General features: G+C 43.3%; 1 protein-coding gene across 13 annotated transcripts in view; it reads right to left on the bottom strand.

Annotated features, from left to right (window-relative positions):
* Positions 1-21,717, bottom strand: part of LOC121548978 (receptor-type tyrosine-protein phosphatase kappa) — a 162,916-nt gene that overhangs the window by 63,650 nt on the left and 77,549 nt on the right. For all 13 annotated transcript variants that reach the window (XM_041860717.2, XM_041860721.2, XM_041860720.2 and 10 more), the window contains 4 exons: positions 19,073-19,154; positions 16,146-16,261; positions 15,191-15,365; positions 6,550-6,843 (listed from right to left, as the gene is read on the bottom strand). In XM_041860717.2, coding sequence (XP_041716651.1) covers positions 6,550-6,843; positions 15,191-15,365; positions 16,146-16,261; positions 19,073-19,154 — 667 coding nt within the window. The remainder of the gene's footprint in view (positions 1-6,549; positions 6,844-15,190; positions 15,366-16,145; positions 16,262-19,072; positions 19,155-21,717) is intronic.

Genomic DNA, 21,717 nt, shown 5'->3' with positions numbered 1-21,717 from the left:
TACTGAAGCATTGCACACCATCAGGCTCAGTCCACACTCTGGCCAAATGGACGTGCTGCTCCTACTGGTGCTTAGGAGGACACCTTCATCTGGTTCCTACACTCATTAGTTCCATTTAAGACCCATCGGCATCACAGTGTCCCACTCTTCTGCAGTGCCACTGAATCATATATGGCCAACTACAGAAAGACGCATCTTTAGATTCACGTAGTAGCATACAGAGTAGAATACAGTATCTTCAATGGGTGACAAAGAGGGCAATAGATCCCAGATGTTGAGTGAGGAGGTGAAGAAAAAAGAAGGAAATGGAGAAAAAGTTTGCTTGGGGTTCTCAGCAGACAGAGAGTTTAATAAAAGTGACACATTCAATTACTGGGCTGTGTGACTGGAGGGTAAATAACACGTGACCCACAGATTTGAACAATCTCACACACTTATAGAGGCAAAAAGACAAAATAAATTAACTCGATTTTTATTCATACAGAACATTGCCCCTAAGATAGTGCGTGGTCAAGTCAAATAATGTTTTTTAATGCCCTGCACTATTACAGTTAATTATTTCTTGATTCGGCAGAAATTGTGTCATGACACATTAAATCGATCTTAATTGATATGAATTGTTCCCCCTCCTAATCCCTTTTCCAATGCCTGGTGTGGAATGAGACAGGCCAAATTGCTTTGCATTGTAAATATCCTAATTTATCATGATGAAATAAAAGCCGGCCTCCTTCCTATTGTAGAGTAAGCCTTCCTGTGTTTGTATCATTACTGAGAAGCACTGAGCAGCCACACAATTAATAATAATCCACATAAAGTCAAAATGGTTTGTGAGGCAACAAATACCAAACAATCCCTTCCAGTCACAAGGCAGGATTTCTCAGAGGCGCTCGTGATTAAAAATAGAGCAAACAAACAAACAACAGGATTTATAGAGAGAAGATTCCCCATCATTTTCCCAGAGCTCCAGCAGTGTTGCCTTAATTGAGAACATTGGCCAGGGGACTTGGTAGAGATGGCTTGAGAGGAAGAGCGGTGCCTGGGAGGAGAAAACACTACCATCCACCACCTCTGCTCTGACAGTGAGTCCTATTGACAAAAGGATGGAGTTGTTTTTATGCCAGGCCTAGGTTATGTATGGTATGAAATATTAGATGTAACATGAGAGGAACAACACAGAAAGTAAACTCTATTTACCACCCATGCCAAACAGGGTGCATTTAAATAATACATCAGAGTCCATGCTTCAGCAGTCCTGTGTGGATTGTCAGTGTCTGAACACCATTCCTTATGATTCATCTTCATCCCGCACAGCCTCCCATTTCTCTGACTCCCATGAAAGAGTAATGCCAGGCCTACCGCGGGAGACTCTCTGAAAGCGCCTGAGGTAAGGAAAGTAATATACCAACTCCTTGTTATCAACCATTCAAACTCATTTGGCAGTGGAATGCATTTCCTCTCCCCCTTGAATCCATCAAACATAATATTCCAGTAGGGAGTCATACTAATAGATGCTGTGCTCGAACACGTCCTTCAGAGCTAGGGTTCCCAAACCTTTTCATTCAGACCCCCCTACCAGGAAAACATCCCAATGACTGACATGACAAGAGGAAAACTGATAATGCTCTACCCAATTTTGAAATTGCACCTTGTGCATTGTACTATTACAACTTTCAAGAGTAAGTTGAAGCCGGACTGAGTTCGCTACGGGGCCCGCCCCACAGTTTGGGAACCACTGCTCTAGAGGACAACCACAATTGTGACTGCTACTAGGACTACTGATATAACGACTACCACTACTATTACTAGTCTAGAACAACAGCTAATATTTTTGATTGTTCCACACCCAGTGGGTCTGACTTGCTCGCTCACATTCTGATACTGAGTATTTTTATGCATTTATTATCCAAATCTCAGCTTTCAGTGCCTTTCGGTACTTATGGGGTATTTTTGGAGGATAATACCGAGTGAAAGTTTTCCCTGACTCATGGATGACCCCACCACCACTGGTGTCAGTCTCACTACAGGCAAAGGCATGGGCAACAGATTAACAAATGTAATACGAATTCATTCTTATAGAAACACTTGTCCCTCTGAGGTAGGTCGGTAGTAGCATGTACAGTTGTGTGTGTGTGTGGTTATTTTCAAACGTGTCAAGTGGAGAGTACCCAAATCAATAGTATTAATCCTAGTGTACTAGGATATTAATAACATCAATGGGGGCCATAATCACCATGACCATTTTCCACTTCCCTATGCAGGAGGAAGAAACAATCATCCATATGGGGAAAAAAAACTAATCTCTATTGCTTTAAGGGTCTTTGAAATGAATGCAGAACTTAATAGTATTTCTGGTTGCAGGGCCCAATCAAAATCAATATATTGATAATGTGTGGTAAGTCAATGTGCATATGAGAGTGGAGGGGTGGAGACCTGTGTGTTTGCACCTGAGAGGAAATAGCCCTCACGGCATCACTAAACACGGCCGTTGTGTTCTGAATATTTGGCTTGAGACACCTAATCGCCGGTCCCTGCGGCTTTCAGCAAATAGATGGCGACAATTAGCGAAAACATATACCAAATCAAACACCTTGGCGACACATTAGCGAAAAGTGGAGAAAAAAAAACTGACCGAATGCATTCCTTTCAGTTCCACAGGACAGGTTGAACTGTTGACCTCGGCTCCACTTAGGTTGTTATTGGATCGACTGTTCATCTGAAGGGCTGCCGGTGATTTAATTGAAATTGCCTCACTAAAAGGCCTGCCACTGCAACTGTCAGCCCAGAGACATCATTCAGTAGTAATCAGTACACCTTTTTTTCTGTGTAATCAGCAATGTGATGGTCAGCTGCTCGTGGTTCTCTATTACCTTTACTAATTAGAATGGTATCTTGTCACGGGCGTGACGTCCTGACTATCACACTGACTGAGGTCCTTGGAGAAAACACTGAAGGAGTGGTCCTGAAACATCTCCATGATAGATAGGCCTCTGTTCTGTTTGTCAGTCAAAGGAAGCCTGACACTCCATTCCTGGACAGTGGATACATCAGCCTCAGCTCAACCTAGACATGGGATTCTTCCCAAATGACACCCTATTCCCTTTTTAGTGCACTACTTTTAACCAGGGCCCATAGGACTCTGGTCAAAAGTAGTGCACTATGTAATAGGTTGCCATTTGGGACACAGATATGGCTGCTTTTGCTCCATCCCAATGCTCCTCAACATTAAGGGTGATATTACTAAAGCCCATGCAGGACTCGTCTGTCTGGAGGAGCGAGGCTAAAGTATATGGCTGCGGACCAAGTGCAGTGCTAGCTGGTGCTGCAGAGTTAATTGCTTTTTGAACTGGCTTCAAGAGATTATACCAGTTTGTGATGCTCTGAAAGCACAACATGTTCAGACGTGTAGAACCATTAAAACCAATCAGGTCGGTTACAGATGGCAAAAGGCGTTTGTAGCGCGGCTGAGGTGCTTGTAGAAATGCTTGAGTACAGGCGAATCAAAGCCGTACGGCACACTAAGAGCATTAATTTTCCCTGCCTGTCTGTCATGCAGGAAACTGTTCTAGTGCAAGTGTCAGCTTAACAACTCTACTACTTCCTCTCCAGTCAATACGGTGTTTCCTGTTTGAATTTAAAAGGCGACAACATTTCAACACTCTCTGGTAAAAGCCCCAATGGGCATTTCAAACCGAGTGGTCTATTCATTTCATTATACACTATCTAATTTCCAGCTGAGGAGTTTTTGAGCAGGCAGCGGTATGGAAACCACATTAGGTCCTTGTAGCATAGAGTGCATAGGACTGCTGAATCTGTCCTTTCAATAAGAAACTGGTCCAAATGAAGCCTCTGCTCACTCTACCAGACATGGGACACATATTGAGTAACCTAACCTCCATAGCTCAACATAAGCTTATGATGATGATGAGCTACATCTTATATTTGAAACCTCCAGTTGAATGTAGCCTTTAATTATTTTTTACTAATCAATTCTGCTTGTAGGAGGTGTTGCTTGGCAAGCTGAAGAGAGAGGTCTTGATGAGACCAATAGTCCTCCATGTTGTCTCACTATCCCTTGGGAAAGCAGACCTGCTCGGTCTCTCTTTCACTATATGTTCTCTCCTCTCGATCACTCAGTCCCAGTCTGCTGTCTGCTGGTAGGTAACCAGTTCAATAGGGCTCAGATGGCAGACAGTGGGCGGCCTGCCTGGCTGTTCCAGCAGCACCGTGTCATGTGCTTCCCTCAGGAAATCTGAGACACTTACAGAATAGTACAGATCTTCCACAATCCTGCCACACCTATTCACACACATATACATCCAACTTAAAGTCAACAGCGAAGAAGATAGTGTCTAATGCTTTCTTTTCTCTTCTTGGCAGTGTTTATAGCAGGAAACGGAGGACTTGCGGCGAGCCTACGTGGTCTGAAGCAGTCAGGGGAAATTAAGTACAGCTGGGAACCATGGTGGTGAATGACATCTGTTTAATGTCCTTGGACAGATGACAAAGTGACAACATGGTAGGAATGCCACCACCGTAATATAAACCAGACACTAATGGACCCACCCATTTTCATAGTGCTACAATACTATTACACAAAATGGTGGGGAAAGAGAAATATCTGGAACGTGAATTATATGCAGCAATAAGTGGTGGCAGGAACATGCACCAGCAATTATGAACTTTAATTCCCCGGCTTTCGAATCATTTATTTCTTTGTTATTTAACAGTGAAGCATGGGGAAATGATCAATACATTATTTTGCTGAAATGGCATGACATTTGTAAGAAATAAATTACATGGGGGGGCATGCAAAAACAATATATAAATACAAATACAAACTCAAACTCTCTGGAGAGAGGAGCCCTGAGGATTTTCAATATGTGTTCGCTCACCCTGCAAATAAGGAAATGTGACATTGACTAGTCTGCGAGCCATTGTCCTAATAATAATGTACTGCTAGTGAAAGAATAACCTGAAGTTCACAGAAAAAGGTTAAACAATGCAAGAGGAAGTTGATTTTGTTTTTGTAGGAGAACACGTATGTAAGAAATCTCTGAGCACTGTTTGCCATTCTTGGCCTGCACTTGCTCACTGCACCCATTCCGGGATTGCGAGGAAGATGCTCAGTGTTTTAGATACAAAGAAGGAAACCCTGCTTCCTCTGTCCCCTGTCACGTAAGACACATACTATCTGATTGTGACCCATGATGTTACTGTGGGGGAACATCCCTAATGACTTCTTACAATCATTTGATGTTGTCATTCAACTTGATTCCAGGTACAGTAGCTGGAAAACATAAGCTGAAATGATCCATGTTAATATGCCATAAAATTCTTACTGAAGATGAACTATTAATCGCAAAGGAATCTTAGGGGAAGCGTTGTCTAGTATAAAAGCCCCTATGCCATACATACAGGACATATATTTTTTTTTAAACTCTGATATATCAAAGACTTGAATTTAGGCAGCCTCTTTAAGCTCAGTAATCAAAATGTGTCTGCTGTGACCACAGATATCACAACTTATATTTACACTGATGCCTACATCTCTCAAACTGACTTTCTAATCACCAAGGATTCCTTTTGCTGTGGATGTCAGGGTCTGAACACCAAAATATTATGCATTTTGCTAGGTGGGAGCATGCGGTGAGACTTAGGTAAACCTAAGGAAGAGGAAGATATTGATATAAAAGCTTCCTGTATTGCCACAAACATATAATGCATTCCAGCCAATTCTGTTCCTGCCAATTCCATGGGCAGCACATAATTCAGTTATATGATTGGCTATGATGGATGAAAGCAGTGACATACAGTAGGCATCTCCTCGTAAGCAGACTACAGGGCTGTGCCTGGACTATATCTCCTGAAAAACTCACTCCACAAACTGACAGTAGCCAAGAGGAAACACAAGTCCCCCCTCTGAATGTCAATCTGGGAATACAGCTGGTCTATTCACTTCTGAGAATGAGGCATGGGAATAGATGGGTAGTGTCTCAGGATGATGGAAAGGCAATGCCCAGAGTAATGAAACACTGCATACATTCTGCATCATTCTTAATAACCACTTTCCGACTTCAGATTCCTTCTACGAACACAACCGCTCCTCTACGTGCTCCCCCATATAACTTCAGTATCTAGTTCCCGCCTTTTTGATATGCAGTTTAATACAGATGCCATGGCAACCCAGGACTGTGTATCACGCCGCCCGACAGAAATGAATGAGAATTCCTTCCTTAGGTTTGTCATCCATGGACCCCAGGGTAAATACTGGCAAGGTTCGTTCTGAAAAGCATGCTAGTTTATTTCCTTAGAAACCCCCCCACATCTGAAAGGAACTCTTAGTGAGTGACGTCCATGACACTACCTCTACCAGGAACCTTGTTTATTTTCCCTGGCTTTTCCAATTATGTTTTCTAAGAGCGCCCAAGGCAATTATCTGTATGCAAATATCACAGAGCACTGGAACACAGAGAGAGGCAACAGGGAGCAAAAAATAGAAAATTAAAAACAAGAGGGAAAAGAAGGAAGGATGGAGATTGAGAGACTTACCGGCACACTTGGTCCTGGTGATGAGAGGTGGTCCAGACTGGCCGGTGCCCCCCTCCCCTGGTCTGGTGAGCAGCACACGGATCTCGTACTCTGTGTCTGGGTCCAGGTGCCACAGCTTGTAGTTAGGGGAGTTGACAGCATGGGTCTCTATCCAGCTTCCTGATGTCATACGGTACTCCACCTCCTTCAGAATGATGGGGCCGTCCCCGAATATGGAGTTGGCATTGAGCTGGATCAAAAGGTAGGTGGGCCCAACGCCCAGCAGCTGAGGGGGTGCGATAGGCCGCGGGGGTTCTGGAGGAGACAAGGAGGGAAACAGAGAATATGGTTTAGCACAGCATACTTCTCAAGGCATTTCAATTGGGGACCTGATCTATTTTTGGCAAAAGCTTTCAACGTCTGTGTGTTTCATTGCAGATGACATAGTATCTATTCAATCAGCAGTATCCAACTAACAGGTCTGGATAACCCTTTTTTATGACCATTTTGGACTGTCCTTTCCAAATCAATAATAAATCTAATGAGATTTGTGTCATTGTCAGACACCAAATGAATTCATCAGCAACAACTTCAAGTTAGAATGGGCTGAGGGCACCAAACTATCAAACACTCTCAGACCAACCAGATGGTTCCACTTCCAGTCAGTCTGGATGGGTCTGGACCTCAAATAGGGCAGTTTTGGCAGGCCCAGAGCCTGCTGGACTAGAACATAGCACAGGGACACCCCATCATTTAATACCAAATAACATTTACTACATTCACCATTCTCACTGCAAATGGGCGGCAGGTAGCTTAGTGGTTAAGAGCGTTGTGCCAGTAACCGAAAGGTCGCTGGTTCTAATCCCCAAGCAGACTAGGTGAAAAATCTGTCGATGTGCCCTTGAGCAAGGCACTTAACCCTAATTGCTCCTGTAAGTCGCTCTGGATAAGAGTGTCTGCTAAATGACGTGGTCCTCTGTAGCTCAATTGATAGAGCATGGCGCTTGTAACGCCAGGGTAGTGGGTTCGATCCCCGGGACCACCCATACGTAAAAATGTATGCACACATGACTGTAAGTCGCTTTGGATAAAAGCGTCTGCTAAATGGCATTTTATTATTATTATTAAATGACAAAAAAAATTATAAAAAATTGAACCCTCCCCCTCAGAGAGTTGACTAACTAACTAATGGAAGGTTCCAATGTAGAAGAAACATACTGAGGGACATGAGCAGCCATTGTTATGTCAATCCTTCACTGTAAGACCAATTTCACTCACTTCTTTATGAAGAGTGATGGCTGACTGTAGCCCATAAGCTCTGCTTCTAGCTCCTAAGCAACCTTGCAGTATTTTGTTTTTTTGTGTGTTATTTCTTACAAACATTTCACTACACCCGCAATAGCATGTGCTAAATATTTGTATGTGACCAATAACATTTGATTTGATAAGGAGACATAAGAACAGAGCGTTGTTTAACACTCTCAGATGAAGTTGGTCTCCGTATCTGCACGTCACGCAGGCCCCTTCTTCTGCCTCTTTTCTCTCTTTTCTCCCTTTTCTCCCAGGTCAGATGGTTGTCGGCCGACTCATTTGTTGAAGCTAATTCAACAGCAGTGGCAATACTCAGAGATCACATTAAGTCCAATCTAATAGTCACTGTACTGGTGCTAGCCCATATCATCTTCGTGAACACACGTTACCATCACAAAATCTTCTATTCACAATTCTGCATGCAGTACCTTTTATTCATGTCCACCTGTTTACCTTCCACTTAATCATCTGTTTATCAAAAACTGTTGCACTCCCCACAGCATGATGCTGCCACCACCATGCTTCAATGTATGAATGGTGCCAGGTTTCCTCCAGACGTGACGCTTGGCATTTAGGCCAAAGAGTTCAATCTTGGTTTCATCAGACCAGAGAATCTTGTTTCTCATGGTCTGAGAGTCCTTTAGGTTCCTTTTGGCAAACTCCAAGCGGGCTGTCATGTGCCTTTTACTGAGGAGTGGCTTCCGTCTGGCCACTCTACCATAAAGGCCTGATTGGTGGAGTGCTGCAGAGATGATTGCCCTTCTGGAAGGTTCTCCCATCTCCACAGAGGAACTCAGGAGCTCTGTCAGAGTGACCATTGGCCCTGACCAAGGCCCTTCTCACCCGATTGCTCAGTTTGGCCGGGCGACCAGCTCTAGGAAGAGTCTTGGTGATTCCAAATTTCTTCCATTTAAGAATGATGGAGGCCACTGTGTTCTTGGGGACCTTCAATGCTGCAGAAATGTTTTGGTACCCTTCCCCAGATCTGTGCCTCAACACAATCCTGTCTCTTAGCTCTATGGACAATTCCTTCGACCTCATGGCTTGGTTTTTGCTCTTACATGCACTGTCAACTGTGGGACCTTATATAGACAGGTGTGTGCCTTTCCAAATCAAGTCCAATCAATTGAATTTACCACAGGTGGACTCCAATAAAGTTGTAGAAACATCTCAAGGATGATCAATGGAAACAGGATGCACCTGAGCTCAATTTTGAGTTTCATAGCAAAGGGTCTGAATACTTATGTAAATAAGGTATTTCATTTTCTAATTTTTTTTTATAGATTTGTTTTCACTTTGTCATTATGGGGTATTGTGTGTAGATTGATGAGGGAAAAAATTACGTAACAAAAATGTGGAAAAGGTCAAAAGGGTCTGAATACTTTCCGAATGCACTATATATATATATATATATTTTTTTTTACATATATTTTCCTTTATTATATTCCTCTAACCCTACCACCCCTCCCCTAATTGGAGTAAACTAATGGACAACAACACTTAAGCTTCTACTTCCAGCTTATACATACTATATACATTTTACTGACACAGTATATTTACAATAGTTATCTTTTGTTTGTTTTTAGTCCCATCCTTCAGCTACCCTCAACAACTCCCATCTATTTACATTTACATTTTAGTCATTTAGCAGACGCTCTTATCCAGAGCGACTTACATTTAGTGAGTGCATACATTATTTTTTATTTGTATTTATTTTTTCATACTGGCCCCCGTGGGAATCGAACCCACAACCCTGGCGTTGCAAACGCCATTCTCTACCAACTGAGCTACATCCCTGCCGGCCATTCTCTCCCCTACCCTGGACGACGCTGGGCCAATTGTGCGCCGCCCCATGGGTCTCCCGGTCGCGGCCGGCTACGACAGAGCCTGGATCTCTGAAGGCCATCCAGTTTTGATTTTTATTTGCCATATATTTTTCAACTGTGCTGTTTCAGAAAAGTTTGTGGCGTTGGTGGATGGAGCGAGACATGATGTCCCAGATGTGCTCAATTGGATTCAGGTCTGGGGAACGGGCGGGCCAGTCCATAGCATCAATGCCTTCCTCTTGCAGGAACTGCTGACACACTCCAGCCACATGAGGTCTAGCATTGTCTTGCATTAGGAGGAACCCAGGGCCAACCGCACCAGCATATGGTCTCACAAGGGGTCTGAGGATCTCATCTCGGTACCTAATGGCAGTCAGGCTACCTCTGGCGAGCACATGGAGGGCTGTGCGGCCCCCCAAAGAAATGCCACCCCACACCATGACTGACCCACCGCCAAACCGGTCATGCTGGAGGATGTTGCAGGCAGCAGAACGTTCTCCACGGCGTCTCCAGACTCTGTCACGTCTGTCACATGTGCTCAGTGTGAACCTGCTTTCATCTGTGAAGAGCACAGGGCGCCAGTGGCGAATTTGCCAATCTTGGTGTTCTCTGGCAAATGCCAAACGTCCTGCACGGTGTTGGGCTGTAAGCACAACCCCCACCTGTGGACGTCGGGCCCTCATACCACCCTCATGGAGTCTGTTTCTGACCGTTTGAGCAGACACATGCACATTTGTGGCCTGCTGGAGGTCATTTTGCAGGGCTCTGGCAGTGCTCCTCCTGCTCCTCCTTGCACAAAGGCGGAGGTAGCAGTCCTGCTGCTGGGTTGTTGCCCTCCTACGGCCTCCTCCACGTCTCCTGATGTACTGGCCTGTATCCTGGTAGCGCCTCCATGCTCTGGACACTACGCTGACAGACACAGCAAACCTTCTTGCCACAGCTCGCATTGATGTGCCATCCTGGATGAGCTGCACTACCTGAGCCACTTGTGTGGGTTGTAGACTCTGTCTCATGCTACCACTAGAGTGAAAGCACCGCCAGCATTCAAAAGTGACCAAAACATCAGCCAGGACTGCCTGGGGTGTCTTGCTAATTGCCTATAATGTCCACCTGTTGTCTATTCCATTTGCACAACAGCATGTGACATTTATTGTCAATCAGTGTTGCTTCCTAAGTGGACAGTTTGATTTCACAGAAGTGTGATTGACTTGGAGTTACATTGTGTTGTTGAAGTGTTCCCTTAATTTTTTTGAGCAGTGTATTATTGATCGATTGACTATTACTTTTTCAAGCACCCAGCAGTGCTATTTGCAGAGTTAGCTCCAGGTAAATGTTGCAATTCTTCAGCCATTCCTGAACCTGTGACCAAAAACAAGCTACATATAGACAGTACCAAAACAAATGATCTAATGCTGGCCCATGTTAACTCCAATGCTTCCCACAGTTGTGTCAAGTTGGTTGGTTGTCCTTTGGGTGGTGGACCATTCTTGATACACACAGAAAACTGTTGAGCGCGAAAAACCCAGCAGCGTTGCAGTTCTTGACACAAACTTCTGAATGGAGCGCATACACAATCCATGTCTTAAAAATCCTTCTTTAACCCGTCTCCTCCCCTTCATCTACACTGATTGAAGTGGATTTAACAAGTGACATCAATAAGGGATCATAGCTTTACCTGGAATCACCTGGTCAGTCTGTAATGGAAACAATTTGTATACTCAGTGTATAATAGCACTTACACTGTGAGTCATAAACATGGAATCCAGTGCTTTGGTTCAGACTGAAATGTGGATACATTTTGGCTCGTAGGGCCCCCATCTGACGTGACGCATGCTTTTGTCTGTTGAACCTAACAATTATCTACAAAAAGGACCTGTTTAGTGTTTAGCCCTGTAGGGCATACAAAGATACATTGTGTTCATGAGACAAATTGGTATTTGCTTGAATTAAGCCCCAACAGAAGACCATAAATTAGAAAGTAATTGTTTAGATCTTTTGCATTATTAATACCCAGGTGGAGGTAGCTCTATAATAAGCTGGTGAATAGTGTATGGTGGTGATGGTGGATAACGTCCCAGAAGTGCTCCCTTTGTGGAACACACAATACCTGAACCCAGGACACTCCCCTGTAGAGAGATCCCGGGAATTTTTAATTGTGTTAGCTTCCTGGTTTTCTATGCCAATGAATCTCTCTCTGTCTCATTAGTTGTGCTTGAGACGCGTGCTGCAAAAATGATTAGGCTATATTGGAAAATCTAATTGTTTATAATTCAATAACATAAGAGCATTTGAAACAGACACAACTACTGTGGCCTACTGCCAGAAAGCATATATGAAAAGCAGAAAGCTTATATGAAAATACATGTCACATGTATATTTCTACTTTTCCCTTAAAGGTCACCAGAAATATATTTTCTTTATGTTTGAATTCCTGAAATCCTGTTTCCGGGTAAATACATTGGGTCAAAATACTGGATTGATTATAGACTCCAACTAAATCGAACCAGAACCATCTTCACAATTTATTTAATCAAAACAATAAATTATTGAAACCACTGATGTTTATTAGGTAGAAGTAGTTTTCCAGGAAAACAAACCAATGCCATAAACTGAAAAAATTGAACGAGGAAAAAAGCCATTTAAATGCAGAGGCAATTGCCAATCTAATTTGTACTTGTACCTGTAGGCGAGGACCGTTCTCATTTCATTAAGACGTTTGGAGGAAACAGCGTAAACATAATAGAGGAGGTCTGGAGTAAATGACACCCAAAATGGCTTCTTTCAACTGAAAAACTATAAATATGCTTGCAATAAAATGCACAGTAGCATGCAGAAAGCTTTGGGAAGCAGGCTTTTTAACTGCCTTCCATGACAGGTACTAGGCAGGCAGGCAGGCAGGCTCTCCCCATGTAGGGCTTCATAACGTTGGCGTGATGATAGTAACAGTTGGAATGAGCAGGTAGATAGTGGCGGGCGGGCAGAGGGGGGAGGGGATAGAGAGAGAGAGAGAGAGATGATGAATCTTTCATCATCTAGTATTGCTTCTTCCCAAGCAGCCCATCCATCATATGTGGGGTGACAGTGTGAAATGATATCGCCGAGCCCTCGCATTACTGCTCCTTGAACCTTGTCTCATCCATCGCTCATCCTTCAGCGGGCCGCGCCGCTAAACATCCGCCATGCCATCGCACAACTTAGGTTACTGACTGGCCAGCCTGCAGCTCTGCTCTGACCCAGCCCCAAGCATCTCCGGCCCCGGAGCCATTCTAATAGTAGTTGATTTTAATTTATTGCCGATTCAGTCGACAATCTCCAAGGCAGTAGCTTGATCAAAAAATGGGGGGAGGAGAAAGAGGAGCAGGGTAGGGGGAGAAAGGGGAGTGAGAAAAGAAAGGAGATATATATAGAGAGAGAAAACTAGTGTGCTGCAGCAACTTCATTTTGTGTGGGAGGAAACGTTCAGGTCCGCTCTGGTTTATTTTGAAGTTAATGATAAGCTCTGAGGCAAAAGATGACAGCGACGAGGCAGGCCTTGGAACAGCAAAGCACACGCAGCAATCTACAGCTGACTGATGGCGTTACAGGACGCAGAGGAGTGATCCCTTCCTCCACCTGTCTCCCCCACTTTACTTCCAGCATGTAGACACTGTTTGGGCTGACGGTATTAGGCTATCATTTACAAGGTGACACAATCATTCTGCCTCTTAAACCCTGTGGTTAAGAAGCAAACAGTCCACAGACTGCTTGGAGTTCATTTCAGCTAAAATTAGCACACCACAGAAATACATTCTAAACCAATATTGTTAAAATTAGTTCCCCCTTGCCTTGGAATCAACCCAGTTTCATATTCATATCATTAGAAAAATATTTTCCTGTGTTGACGCGTTTCTCTTTTCTTGTGTGCCTTCCAAGTTCTTCCTTTGGCATCATTATGAGGCTTCATCAGAGTTTAACAATCTCTCTTTGAGCCTGGGATTGTCAAGCAGGAGCCTTTCTTCAGTGGGGGAAGAGCTGGCAGGTACCGAGTTTGAATCTACTTTTAAGCAGAAAATATATCCCAGGCTGCTCCTCAGCTGACAGTCGTGTCTGCCACCAATCAGCCAGTTTGTTTACGGCAGGGTGGTACACTGGCCCCCACACGCACACCGGGGGAGATGACAGCACACACTATCTACACAATAGTCATTACAGTGTACACACACACACACACACACACACAATTGTGCATGAAATCACATGCACAAGACAACAAACTAGAACCCTTTAGATTAAGCACATATTTCACTTGGATTCCTAATCATAAAGCCTTGGATAACAAATACAATTGAAATACCATGTTGAGAATTGCACCTAAGGTAAACTCAGAAGTCTTTCAATAAGCCGTAAGAAATATCTCACAATCAAAGCCATTAACGGGCTGCTTTCATTTGATTTGTTAAAGCAGAGCGCATCAGGCATGTCTGTTGTAGGCTCTGTTCCAATGAGCAACCTTGTCAATAAAGTTTTGTTTCTACTAGCAAGGGGGCAACATCATTACTCAAAGAGGTCTAGGAGCCACGCAAACCTCATGACGAAGTGAATTGTGTTCCGCCATGTGTTGTTTCCCTTACCGCTGGGGGACACATAGATCAATAGTTATTCGTGAAAGGAATTTGCCACTTAAATTTTCATTTGTTACAAAGCGGACCAAAATTGCCGGCAGCATCCTATGTCACTTCGGCTTTGGCAGAGAACCCACTAATAAACTGTTACCCTTAGGCCATAATCGACAACGGGCAACTCCATGCCAGCTCTCATTATGGGCCGCCTGTATCAATGCCCCCAAAATTTCCTTTAAAATTACCATCTTTCGGATCGCTGTAGCAGGATGTCAGCTTTCAAGCGCCAGTGAGATATCGGACCTGTCAGTGCAGTTAATGTTCAACTCCCTTCTAACACCAGGGTTATGGGGCCCTCTGGCCTGCGCTAACAATAGGATTTGCTTTACTGATGCAAGAAAACTGTCCCTCCCTTCCTCTGGGTTGGGAGCAGAGGTAGGAATTGGGAAGATGCTAAGATTGTCTGCATTAATTCTCTGTGTGGCTGGAGATATGCAGAGCAGCTCAGAGAGAGAAGTCTCCTGATTGTGAGGTGTCTGTTGAAGCATGGCCCGTCGCCAAGCCTCTCTGCTCTCTCCAATGACCCCATCGGAGAAGCATTCCCACAAGCAGACTTCACACATCATGACATGAGAACTTGTGTATTTATTCTCCCTTTGGTGATTCTCATTTGAATATCCTAATAATATTCAAACTCCTCCATCTGAATAAACATATGCTAGTTGTGTCTTCCCTCACATATTTATCTTTGATTTATGCATAATGTTTATAAAGGAATTTGGAGGATTTTTTTTTTACTGAGTTCAAAACCACAATTGACTAAACTCATGTAGAATAGTTCTTAGAATTTAATAAGAGCTGCTACCATACATTTATAATGTAGTAAACAGATGTGCATGGATGTTCATCTGAGGAGGATGCACATACCTCTGACGATGAGTCCGGCGAAGTTGGACACACCAGATCCTCTCTCTGATTGCGTGACACATCGATAAAGGTCTTGGTCCAGATTGGTCACTTCCTTGAGTCTGAACGAGGCAGCGAACCGCCTGTGGTTGATGTTCTTAGTCGACGCCACGGGAATGTCTTCCCCATTTCTCCTCTGCAAGATAAAAACAAGGAAAACATATGTGTTTGCACTTATTGGAAGGTCGTTACATTATCAGGAAGATGATGGCAGACATATCAAATCTGGAGTCATTTCTTAAAAACAAACATGGCATCAAGGATGCATCAAGCTAGTAACACATACTGTAAAAGTGTATCTCAGAGGGAGGCAATAAATGGGTCTGTTAAGCTGCCACTTCCTCTAAGGGCTTATCACGGTGAACGTTATCAGACAAGTTTGGTGTCGACAGCACTGTCTCTTTTACAGTTTCACCTCCACGACCGCCGGCACCGAAATGGTCACGTCGCCTCTCGCACTTTCCCACCCAGTCATCCATGAGAGGAGTTATCCCTTATTCCCTCCCTACCTCCTTCTCTCCCTCCATCCTGCTCTCCCTTCATCTCTGTGGGCCTTATCAGTTCACCCTAGGCATTAGGGAGGGCTTCGACAATGCAGTCACCTGAACAGTGATTTTCCCGCAGCCCTAGCTGACAAAATAGATTTTCCATTCTTTCATAATAGACATTTTCCCAAAGAGATGTGGCATTGCCTTGAGTAGCGTATCGTATTTGAGAGGGTGTAGAGAGGTGTTTGAGTTTTGAGGACAATGCTTAGTGATAAACTGAGTGATAGGTTATCATTTGGTTGAATTGTGAGCTCACTTTTTGTCTATAGGTATGATCCATGAACAACAGTCTGACCCCCATCCTTTAATAATGAGTCCTGGTGTCCAGTGGTTAGCCTGCCCTGCCCGCTCCCAGTCCCAGTCCCTACCTGCAGCCACAGTTTGTTGTTTTTGGCGTCCCGGCCGGTGGCGATGCACTGGAAGGTGGCGTTCTGCCCCGCGTTGACTTCCACATCTCCCAGGCGCAGGAAGTGAGGCGATTTATCTACGGGGAAGAAAACAATTACAGCAGTCATAAATGCAACGTACACGACAGGATCAATGCAGCCCTGTGGTTTCCCAGCACCCGCCTCTCCTCGCCATTATCAGACGGCCAGTCCTAATTACTGAGCTGAGTGGGTGAAATGGTACGGGTAAACACACACCACTGCTATGAACGGCCTGGATTATCACAATACGCACTAGCACGTCAGATCAAAATATACTAGTATTCTAAGAGGGCAGTGGGTTAAGAGGAAAGAGACAAATCAAAGAAAAGGAAACCTAGAACAACAACATTGCACTGACATGAGGAGAAGGATGGAAGGAAGGAGAGTCATTTGGAAGGAAGAATATTAACAAGCAGAGTTTTGATCTGGACAGCTAAATTATTCATGGTGATTTGGCTGGTTGGCAGTCCAGATGCCGTGTGGTAGTCTGGAGCGGTGCCAGCGGTAACTGAGCACACAGGACTAGGAGGAACGTTTTACAAAAAGGAGCTAAACTCTATCTGAACGCAACAGGACCACATGGTCAAAATGGTTGTCTGGCTCCACACTGTTGTTAACAATAAGGGATCCTCGTTACATATTATCTAATGAGTCAAACGATGGCTTGGCTATTCATACTTTGAATATATTAACTGTCTTTATCAATGTATAGAGACACAACGTTTTTCTCTCTGTAACTACAAGGAAATGTGCAAGTTTAAAGATGCTGCATTTAACATCTTTCTTCAATTAACTTTCTTCAATTTGACTTTGAGGAGGAAAACTCATTGCCTGTAGATGTTTTCTTTTAATTAATGTTTTGGAGTGGTTGTGAAATTAATTGTATTCTATAATCCAGCAGCGAATTCAAATCACAGCCTAAGGGTAATCCCCCAAATTAGCCTGTATCCTATAACGGAAAAACTGATTAGGCATATTTTATGCACATCCCATACATACAAAGAGACAGAACCTTAGACTGCGAATGCACTACAGAGTGTGAGATCTAGAGGCGGTCGTGAAGGGAGGAAGAGGAGATAGAACAGTGAGATGATCCAACAGGCTAGTGATGGAACCATACATAAAGACCCAACAACAGTGATTTAACTAGCTATGAGACGATGGCTAAAATAGAGACAGAGAATCACTGTGTCTAAGGGTTTGTCAGCTAGGGTGTGTGCTTAGCTAGTTCATTATGATCAGTGCAATGGGTGGGTAGAGGTGGGTGGTTCAGCACACACTTATTTCACACAGAGCTGAGTCAGGGATCCATCCACTCTGACGCTGAAGAGCTGCAAGCTTCTCTTGAGACAGGGATCAGAGCCAGTGGCCACTGATAACCAGGAGGATATGGCCATGCCAGACACTTTGAACCAAGTGCAAAAGAAAACGACATTTGCTGATTAACCGGTTGGTCCAAATCAGCAGCATTTGTTATTGAAGAGCGATCACGCACTTACTAGGAATATGCTTGTTTTTCTATAGTGCTCACTAAATACTTAACACTCCTTAAAAAACTAAAATGGGTTTCTCCAAAGTAATAAATGGGTAAATGTTTGAGACCGAGGGATAATTATTATTGTTAAATCCAACAGAAATTACCCTCTGGAGCGACGGTATTAGCAGATTAGCTCCAAATTAGCCTGGGATGTATCGGTCCCCTGAATCAATCCATTTACCCTGCTGCCAAATGAGGGGTGGCTAGTGCTCAGTACTGCTCACTGCTCAGAGCATTTCTCTGGATGCAGCTGTCAATTTAAATGAATGCTGCTACTGTGGAGGCTAGGGCTGCTTCTCAAATGGCACCCTATTCGCTACATAGTGCACTACTTTTGATCAGGGCCCAAAGGACTCTGATCAAATGTAGTGCATTATGTAGGGAATAGGATGCCATTTTGGATGCATCCTAGGAGGAGGTAGCGGGAGAGGATGCATGGCTGGACAGACTGGACTGCACTAGTCTTGTCCTCAAAGGGTCCAGTGTCCCTAAACCAGCCATTTTACCCACCCTTTATAATTAACTGTCACAAAAGGTTTATTACACTGTTCAAAAGTATTACACTCCTAGTTAGGAGACTTCATCAGTGAAGGTGAAATCCCTACCCCCTGTGGTTGCTGGTGCTCCTAATTGGGATACCTTTCCATTATTTCATCTAATCCTTTATCATCCTGGATAGACTAATCCAAATCATTCTAGACAAAATGGAGGTGAGGTAAAAATATAAATATAGAAAATGTCAGGTTGGGCCCTTTTGATGTGTAAGACTGTGAGTACAGAGCAAACAACCTTGGACACACACACTCACTTCGTTTTCTCAATAACACTTCTTATTCAATCATGAAAAGTTGATTTCCAATGACGTCTCGAATATTTGGCATCGGTGGAAGCTGTCGGAAACACGCTTTCACTGTGTCTTTGTAAAATGGTCTCTGGGTAAAAAAATTAAAAAACGACTATATTTTATGGTCAGGTCATCGGTAAGCCAGGGATTTTTGAAGGTTAAGGTTCAAGTAACTCATTGTGCTGAAGTGGGTGGAAGCCAGCTATTACAACCCATAAAGCCATGCTGAGAGAGCACAATTATCCTTTATTGCACGGCTGATTCATTTATTAATGTATTTATTTATTCCCTCCTCTGCCGACAGTCACTGATGTTTTCAAATGCAGGTCAGTCCACTTTATTATCGTCCAGCAGCAAACCGTGCTCACTTCATCCTTCCCCTCAACCAGTGTCACCTTCTTACGTATCTTAATTTGCGTAGCAACAAAAAACCCATCAGCAGCAATGCAGGAGTGTCTGGTAATTACTGCCTGTGTAATGACTTACCACATGGATAGCTCAAAACCTGGATGTCATCAATCGCAATGAAGCCTGTCTTCCCGTCCGAGACCTCCGCCTCAAATATGACCTGCCAGAGAGAGAGTGAGAGAGAGGGGGGGGAGAGAGAGGGGAGGAGAGGATGTTTACAACACTCATTTCCATCACATTTTCACAGATCGATCCCTAATGCTCCATCATTCTGCCCAAGACACTTGCAGGTTCCGACAAGCAGCCGTTTGGTATATCCGCTGCGGGCACTTTATGGTGCCATGGGATGTGATCGTAAACTGGGACAGAAATCATATTCTCCAGATAAAAAGTGAAGGGGGAATATAAATAAATCAACAGTCGATATAATTCTGTAAAAAATAAAATGTGTGGCTTGTGATTGCCACAGCAGCATGATTTCAATGTGAGGTGGAATGACTAAAAAATGACTAATTGTGTGGGCAGAACATATTGTTCAGTCTTAATAACGTTTACACCTTTGTGTGGGGATAGCAGGCTACATGGTTACATGGCTACAGTACATTGCAATTGTCCATAGCTGCCCCCACATCAGGCTGTCAGATAGGTGACTACAGTACTGAGGACGTCATGCTAATCAGAGCATTTACAGGACCTGCTGTGGAGACTGGGGCTCAATGGCCCTCTGCTTTCATCCGTCAAAACAAATTGATGGTTGGGCCTCTTAGGCCTCTGGCCAGTTGCCTACTCACAGAAAATCTGGTTACTTGTTGGAATATACCCAGCTTCTTACGAAACAATGGAGTCCGTCGACCTAATCTGCACCTAGTATACATCAAACTGGCTTACATGGTTTTTACTACTCTGGACACATACAGTGCCTTCAGAAAGTATTCACACCTTTTGACATTTTAAATTCCCACTTGAATTGAAAATGGATTAAATTGAGATTTGGTACACACAATACCCCATAATGTCAAAGTGGAATTATGTTCTTAGAAATTTTTTGAAATTAATACTAAATGAAAAGCTGAAATGTATTGAGTCAATAAGTATTCAACTCCTTTCTTACGGCAAGCCTAAATAAGTTCAGGAGTAAAGATTTGCTTAACAAGTCACATAATAAATTGCATGGATTCACTATGTGCAATAATAGTGTTTAACATGATATTTGAATGACTACCTCATCTCTGTACCCCACACATACAATTATCTGTAAGGTCCCTCAGTCGAGCAGTGAATTTCAAACACAGATTCAACCACAAAGACCAGGGAGGTTTTCCAATGCCTCGCAAAGAAAGGCAACTATTGGTAGATGGGTAAAAAAAATAAAAGCAGACATTGAATATTCTTCTGAGCATGGTGAAGTTATGAATTACACGTTGGATGGTGGATCAATGCACCCAGTCACTAGAAAGATACAGGCGTCCTTCCTAACTCAGTTGCCGGAGAGGTAGGAAACCATGAGGACAACGGTGAGAATGGATCAACAACATTGTAGTTACTCCACAATACTAACCTAAATGACAGAGAGAAAAGAAGGAAGCCTGTACAGAATACAAATATTCCCAAAAATGCATCCTGTTTGCAATAAAGCATTAAAGTAAAACTGCAAATAATTTGCCAAAGAAATTGACTTTATGTCCTGAATACAAAGTGTTATGTTTGGGGCAAATCCAACACAACACATCACTGAGTACCACTCTTCATATTTTCAAGCATGGTGGTGGTTGCTTGTCATCGGGTATGCTTGTCATCGGCAAGGACTAGGGAGTTTTTTTAAATATATAACAATAAATGGAATAGAGCTAAGCACAGGCAAAATCCTAAAGGAAAACCTGGTTCAGTCTGCTTTCCACTAGACACTGGGAGACCTTTCACCTTTCAGCAGGTCAATAACCTAAAACACAAGGCCAAATATACACTGGAGCTTACCAAGACGACATTGAATGTTCCTGAGTGGCCTAGTTACAGTTTTGACTTAAAATTGGCTTGAAAATCTATGGCAAGATTAGAAAAAGACTGTCTAGCAATATTCAACAACCAACTTGACAGTACTTAACAAAATAATAAATGTGCAAATATTGTACAATCCAGGTGTGCAACGCTCTTAGAGACTTATCCAGAAAGACTCACAGCTGTAATCACTGCCGAAGGTGACTAACATGTATTGACTCAAGGGTGTTAATATACTTACAGTTGAAGTCGGAAGTTTACATACACCTTAGCCAAATACATTTAAACTCAGTTTTTCACAATTCCTGACATTTAATCCTTTTAGGATCACCACTTTATTTTAAGAATGTGAAATGTCAGAATAATAGTAGAGAGAATTATTTATTTAAGCTTTTATATATTTCATCAGATGTTTACATACACTCAAATAGTATTTGGTAGCATTGCCTTTAAATTGCTTCACTTGGGTCAAATGTTTCGGGTAGCCTTCCACAAGCTTCCCACAATAAGTTGGGTGAATTTTGGCCCATTCCTCCTGACAGAGCTGGTGTAACTGAGTCAGGTTTGTAGGCCTCCTTGCTCGCACACACTTTTTCAGTTCTGCCCACAGATTTTCTATAGGATTGAGGTCAGGGCTTTGTGATGGCCACTCCAATACCTTGACTTTGTTGTCCTTAAGCCATTTTGCCACAACTTTGGAAGTATGCTTGGGATCATTGTCCATTTGG

The sequence above is a fragment of the Coregonus clupeaformis genome, chromosome 33 (genome assembly GCF_020615455.1).
Source record: "Coregonus clupeaformis isolate EN_2021a chromosome 33, ASM2061545v1, whole genome shotgun sequence".
NCBI lineage: Eukaryota > Metazoa > Chordata > Actinopteri > Salmoniformes > Salmonidae > Coregonus > Coregonus clupeaformis.
Note: the sequence above shows the minus strand (reverse complement) of the source record. Positions and strands in the feature narration are given on the sequence as shown.